The sequence below is a fragment of the Drosophila santomea genome, chromosome X, assembly GCF_016746245.2.
Source record: "Drosophila santomea strain STO CAGO 1482 chromosome X, Prin_Dsan_1.1, whole genome shotgun sequence".
NCBI classification, from domain to species: domain Eukaryota; kingdom Metazoa; phylum Arthropoda; class Insecta; order Diptera; family Drosophilidae; genus Drosophila; species Drosophila santomea.
This window is the reverse complement of record NC_053021.2, coordinates 20,165,576-20,172,492: the sequence shown is the minus strand read 5'-3', so window position 1 is coordinate 20,172,492 and position 6,917 is coordinate 20,165,576. Positions and strand designations below refer to the sequence as shown.

At 44.2% G+C, this 6,917-nt stretch overlaps 1 protein-coding gene across 1 annotated transcript; it reads left to right on the top strand.

Moving 5' to 3' along the window:
* The first annotated feature begins 1,244 nt into the window (after window positions 1-1,244).
* Window positions 1,245-2,513, top strand: LOC120456993. The gene has a single exon (XM_039644145.2). It carries the CDS (start codon window positions 1,567-1,569, stop codon window positions 2,425-2,427), a length of 861 nt encoding a protein of 286 aa, XP_039500079.1. The 5' UTR covers window positions 1,245-1,566; the 3' UTR covers window positions 2,428-2,513.
* The last annotated feature ends 4,404 nt before the right edge of the window (window positions 2,514-6,917 follow it).

The following is a 6,917-nucleotide window of genomic DNA, read 5'->3' as shown; positions in this document are numbered from 1 at the left end:
CTAAAAACCTTGGACCAAATAGCAAACGACTTTTATGCGCTCACATAAAAGGGTGCAGCATCAAAAATGAATAACGATAAAAACGGACTCCCAACTTTTTATTTTACCCCTCATGTGGAGCTGCAAATTGTCATTAGACATGCCGAATTTATGATTTTCGACTGTGATTTCGCTGTTTCGGATTTTTTTTTTCTTTTGCGCAATCTGCCATTCGCCATTCGATCCAGCAACACCCACCGACGCCCGCTTAAGTATGCTACACACATTTTTTTGGTAACCCTTACCGAGGCCCAAATCACCCCTTCACTTTACTCCACCCCGCCGCCGCCGATGTGGCGCACAAACTCATAAATTGTATAAATTGTTCGGCTATTATTTCTCGTGGCTGTCAACGCAATATTGCAGGCAAATTGTCCTGGACAATGACGACAACATGTTGGCGGGGAAAGGGGCAAGCAGGGGTTAAAGGTCGGCTTGGCAAGCCGAGACCCTCAAATACATATTTGTGTGAGCTTTTATGAGCCCCAAAAGTGAGTTGGAGGCGCTTCAAAATGGAGATTACCCCTAGTTTCGTATATATGAGAAATCCAGCCTTTTAAATACGAATTTGCGTATTTATTTCTGGCCACATTTTATGTTAAAAAGTTTTTACCGCTCTAATTATTTGTTTAACTGTGCGATTTCAATTCAACTGTGAATAGGCTGCTTAGGTTCAGCAATTCTTTCAATGCAATCTATCATTTTCGGACGGCAGTTTCAAACTCCCCTAACCATTTATGGATTTTTTACCCAACCATTTTTATGGCTTTTTCGCTTTTTCGGCGCGTTTGTGTCACATTTTTACCCATTTTCCGCAATTGACTTTGCAGCCTTGACTTACGCCAAATGACATAATTAGCCATGGGCAGGGGGCGTGGCAGGTAGTCGTTTTAGCGCTAGGGTTATTATATAGCACGTAACCCTAGCCAATGGCCCTAGCTCTGCACCATAAAAGATGCAATTTCGCGTGAATTCTAACCCCAGCAAATCCTTTTTCGCCCTTTCGCACTTTAATGCCCGTTTTTTTCCACCGAAAATACCCATTTTTCCTCCCTTTTTATGCCTTTTTATTATTATTTGCGAAAACGGTTAGAAAGTCAATTGTTTTATGGGATTGCGGAACAGCAGCAGGCGGGGCATTCCAGTAGGTGCTGCCTTATAAGTCAGCTGGCCAAACATTTGGGGACTTCAACGCTAGCCCCACATCCCCAGTCGTAAGCCGAACACCGACTCGACAACACCAGAAATATATTTGAGTTCAATAGTTTATACTTTCGAGCAAAGTCCGGGCTTCAAAATTTGTTCATATAAAATTAACCGTTGAAAAGCAAATTTTTTTCCATTTTCCGTTTCGTTTCTTTTTTTTTTTTTATTTAAAATCGAATATATATTTTAGGTCACAACTGACCCGGAAACCAACCCCATAACATACTGCATGTGAAACGATAGAAAAATTGCAAACCTTTTGAAATCCAAGCAAAAAATAATAAATACACTTTAAAAGGCGTTCGAACTTACTACGCAACAATGCAACGATCGGTTTTCAAGAGTGGCTGTTCCAGGACACTGGTCCTCTTCAACTCGCTGAAATCCCTGTTCCACAATAGCCTGCACGCGGAGCAGCTATTGGAGGCAGCTCCTGTGCCCAAGAACCGCTGCCTGGATCTTCTGGGACGCCTGCTCCATGGCCGACTGAGTCTGCTGGGAGGACGTCCCGTGCCGCCCAGATTCTTGCCGCTGTTGTTGGGAGATTTCAGGCTGCACTTCAATGCAGAGGAGGACGAGGAGTTCCGTAGACGATTGGCCATGCAGCTGAAGGAGTTGCGCGAGACCCTGCAGGAAACGCAGGAACTGCGGGAGGGGGAGGAGCAAGACTTTCAGGAGCTGGAGCCACAGGACGAGGAGGAGGATCAGCCGTACGTGCCCAGATCTCAGGAGATCTCCATGGAGGATCTCACCGACGAGGAGCTCAGCGAAGTGCGTGCGCTGCGGATGAGTGCCAGTCATGATGATGGCAAGTTCGGTAGTTCCGAGCAGCCAGAAACCAGTGAATTGGAGGGCGAGGATAAGGCCGAGGCCAAGGCCAAGGATCACCAGGAGCCGCAAGATGCCAACGAAGCCGTCGAACACGTTATCGAGGGTGAAATCGAAGGAGTTTACTGGACGGGCGAGGGCAAAAGGATAGTCACTCAAACGCCTAAGCGCAAGACTGGCCATTCTGGGTTCATCGATGGCCAGGGCGAAGAGATTCACCAGGAGGAGTCGCCGCACGAAGCCGCTCCCTATCACCCTGAGCCCAGGGCCCAAGCCACCTCCAAGGTGGTGAGGAAGGGCCGCAAGTCCAAGTCCTCATCCAAAACCTACACGCCCAGCGATTCCGACGAATAGCTAAATTGCCGGCAAATGAAAGCAAAACCCTCGAGCGCTGGGATCACTAAAATAAAATAAATAAATACAAAAGGCTAAAGACAAAACTCGATGCTCTATGCTCTATGCTCTATGCCGTGTTTCCCTTTCCCGGTAACCATCTGAGGTTTCTGCGGGTTGCATTCAGTTGAGTCATCTGCAGGCAGCACTACCTGCCCACCGCTTAGCAAATTTTATGCAATGCCCAGGAGTCAAGGACGATTTACCTGGGCGGACAACACACGCTTCCCACACGCGGCGGACACTCACTCACTCTCACTCTTTTTTGCGTCCTCTGAAATCCTTTTTTACAGCCCTATCCTTTTTTCGCTTTGGCGGAATTCTGGAAACATTTTACATAAAGATCATTGTTTTTCTCAAGTATAATTTTCACAGAGATTCAAATGTTACTAGCAAAACATAAATCGCTCGCTTGATGTTTTCATTAACGTGGACAACAGCCAATACAAAGATGTCTTAGCCAAAAGCGGTATCCACTTCTGAGGAATTTCTCACCGTCTGTGGTTGTGCCATCCGTACCTGCTCCATTGACCCAAGATGATAAATGGTGTTTGCCAATCTAGCTGACCCAAGGCCGGAAATTAAATTTGTTCGAAAATTTGCCACTTTTCTCAGTCTGTTTCTTATTTGTTCTTCTTATTTGTTGTTTGTTTCCCCCTCAGAGTCACGCCCGGAAAAAAATCTGGGAAAACGACGGTGGGAACGGCGGCAAATGGGGCGGAGATAACCTAGGGAACTAATATCTAGTTGTACAGCAAGAAATCTCACATGCTCGTGAGTGGAAAACCTAAAATATGCATAAGCCTAAATTCAGTTTTTATTTTGCAAAACATTTTTAAAGCCACAAGCAGTAGAAATCTTAGGCACAAAGTGCACATTTTCAGAGATTTTTAAATAGCATAATATGCTATAAGTTCTCAGTTCATATATGTATGTTTGTTATCTTTGTAGTAGCTGTTCGTGGTGAAGCAAACATTGAACTCAGTTGGCCAATTAAGTTATTAATGTAACTGGGACTCCAGAATCTCCACAACCGGTTATTAGATGGAGGTTTGTAATGTGGGAGCTGTTAGAGGTTGGGACGACCTCCCATTGAGCAGCCTGCAACCTGCGACAGTTTATTGAAACATTTTTCAGCATTTCCTACACAAATCCATAGAGTGGACAATGGGGGGATACTGAATACTGTGGATCCTCATAAATCATGTCACATTTAGACCGTATACGAGTATAAGTATACCGGCTGCGGTTGCTGACGGTGCCTGGTCGTCTGCCGAGATCCCTGAAAGTGAAATCCCAACTATTATCGGAGATTTTTCACTCTCGCCTTTGTGCGGTTTGTTGGGGTTCGGTTTTTCCAAAAAGAGGAATCAAATAAAAAGAAAAAGAAAAAACGCGGGGACAAATGAAAACATCATATCATTCATAACACTTGTTTGGCTGGCATTGATTGAGCCAACAACACACACCCCATGATCCTGACCATTTCCTCTGCATTGTCCTAAGCGATTCCTAAGTTCTCTGTGCCCGGTTCTCGATTCTTGATTCTCAGTTCTTAATTCTCATTTCTCGGTTTTATACCCCATTTCTCATTTCCAGTTCCCAGTTCCCAGTTGCCAACCTGTTCACTTTCATTGATGGCCAGATCCTCATTGTTTACGGAAAACATTTCGAGTTCAACTGAATCGCTCATTGTTTGATTGGAATTGATTAATGTGCCCCTGGTTCTGAGTTCTATTCATCGTTTAGCGTTTCCCTTTTTTTTCTGTTTTTTTTTTTTTTTGGAAAGTCGGGGGTGTACCAGCATGGAGCGGGACCAGTACAGGTTGGCCTGGGTTAATGAGGCCCTCAATAAGTCAATTAGTTGGCTGCAGCGGGGATTAGGGTTGATCCTGTCTTTGTTCGAAGGCCTCAACTGACTTGGTCAATTGACTTGTTCGCTTCTTTCTCATTTTAATAGAGCAATAAGGATTAGGTCAAGTTCAAAACTCAATTTTCAGTAAGAAAATCCTTACAGAAAAACATATGAAAAGAATGCGCTTTTAGCAAACAGCAGCTTAAAAGTTTCCTTTGAGAGAAGATGTTTTTTCGGTCCAAGTTTGGGGCAGATTTTGTGGCCGGTCAAATTCACGAGGTAATAAATAAGAACTGCCATTAAAATAGTTCATCTGCATCGTGCACTGAAAATATTGACCCAATGCCAATCGACAGCTTGACCTTTTCGATCGATTCGACCCCGCAAAAACACTTTTTGATTGCAAGTCTCCTGATTTTTGGGCAATTAAAATTTCACGCCATGGCAACGCCAGAGATACAAAGATACAAATGTATCTTCAACCGAGGAGAGATACATTGTGCGTGTGACACAGGTGGCCTACAGTGGTTCGGTGGTTCGGTGGTTTCGGTGGTGCTGGTGGTGGGTTTCCCCTCCGCACTTGTTTTTGGAAAATTCGCAACGCCCGGGATATAAATGATATCTCAGCAGCTAGTTCCCCACCCATTCTGCCACCCTTCGATTCGTTTGGGTTTTTTTCGGTTTGGTGATAACGCGAAATAATTGCGTGACAACCATGTTGCGATAATTTTCAATTAAACTGCGTTTTCCCTTTTTTTCGGCGAGCGCAAAAAACGGCGAGCGGTGGCGTGAAATTTCATATTAAAATCAACTGATTTTCTGCTTTCGTTTATTCATGCTGTTCCTTGTTCGAGTTTCTGTTGTTGTACACTGAGAGAAACGTTCAAACTCGCTTACGCTTTGCACCATCCACAACAGTGGCCAACAATTTCACTGCACTTTTCGTTGTACTGTTTTATTTACACTGTTTTATTATACCCGTTACTCGTAGAGTAAAAGGGTATACTAGATTCGTTGAAAAGTATGTAACAGGCAGAAGGAAGCGTTTCCGACCATATAAAGTATATATATTCTTGATCAGGACCAATAGCCGAGTCGATATGACCATGTCCGTCTGTCCGTCTGTCCGTCTGTCCGTCTGTCCGTCTGTCTGTCCGTCCGTATGAACGCTGTGATCTCAGGAACTACAAAAGCTAGAAAGTTGAGATTAAGCATACAGACTTCAGAGACATAGAAGCAGCGCAAGTTTGTCGATTCATGTTGCCACGCCCACTCTAACGCCCACAAACCGCCAAAAACTGCCACGCCCACACTTTTGAAAAATGTTTTGATATTTTTTCATTTTTGTATTAGTCTTCTAAATTTCTATCGATTTGCCAAAAAACTTTCTGCCACGCCCACTATAACGCCCACAAACCGCCCAAAGCTGCTACGCCCACACTTTTGAAAAATGTTTTGATATTTTTTCATTTTTGTATTAGTCTTGTAAATTTCTACCGATTTGCCAAAAAACTTTCTGCCACGCCCACTATAACGCCTACAAATCGCCAAAAACTGTGTTTAAGACTCTCCTTCTCCCTTCCACTAGCTGAGTAACGGGTATCAGATAGTCGGGGAACTCGACTATAGCGTTCTCTCTTGTTTTTATTCTAAATACCAATGCCTTTTGTGAGTATCCAAAGAAGGACAACGAAAATAGTTACTTAATATAATTTAAAGCTGAAAGATTTTATTAAACTTTGGTGTTCCCTTTAATTCGTGAGCAAATGCATATTAACATAGCTGTTCACTTACAGTGGCTTTTTTTGCTGCACCTTTTAGAGCGTTCTTGAACCACTGTGGCTGGAGAAAAGTGTCACACTTGTGCGTCATTAACGCCGCCGGGTCACAGCTGGTGGATGGGTGGTTGGGTGGTTGGGTGGATGGGTGGTTGGGGGTTGGATGGTTGGATGGTGGGCGGATTGGCGGATGGGTGGTGTGGCCTTGTGGGCTGGGGGGGCGCTTCTTTTTGACTGTTTGACTGGGTGGCTGTTTTTGGGATCCGGGATCTATTCGGTCGGTTGAGTATCCTTTGTGGCCGCCCTTTGCCTTTTTGGGCTTTTCGGGGATGGCCTGCAGGATACGCCTGCGCCACTGTGGTTGCCAACGACATCGCCAACCATTTCTCTGCGGTGCAGGACGCGTTGTTAATTTGATTTGTGCGCTTTGCAGTTTAACAATAATATTGTCATCAGGTTTCGCTGGTTTCGGTGCTGGGCGAAAAGGGCGTAACCAATGCCCATTTAATTAGATCACACTGCGCAGCTCTTTGATGGCCTCAAAAGCTGTGAGCTGTGAGCTGTGAGGTCTACCATCTTGTTGGTTTTGATGCGACCCCTTGGCTTGTTCCATAACAAAATGTTCCAATTGGGTTTCGATCGAATTAATTCAAGCTCCTGAGTTACATGCCAAAGGCAAGATTTTAGCATATATCCGCAAGTATTTAATTTATTTTATATGGAGTACTGTAATCTTAATTTCGATATAATAATCTTGTAAATCAGGGTGCAGTTTACAATACTGCGTCTTAAGATAACGCCTTTGAGTTCCCCCAACA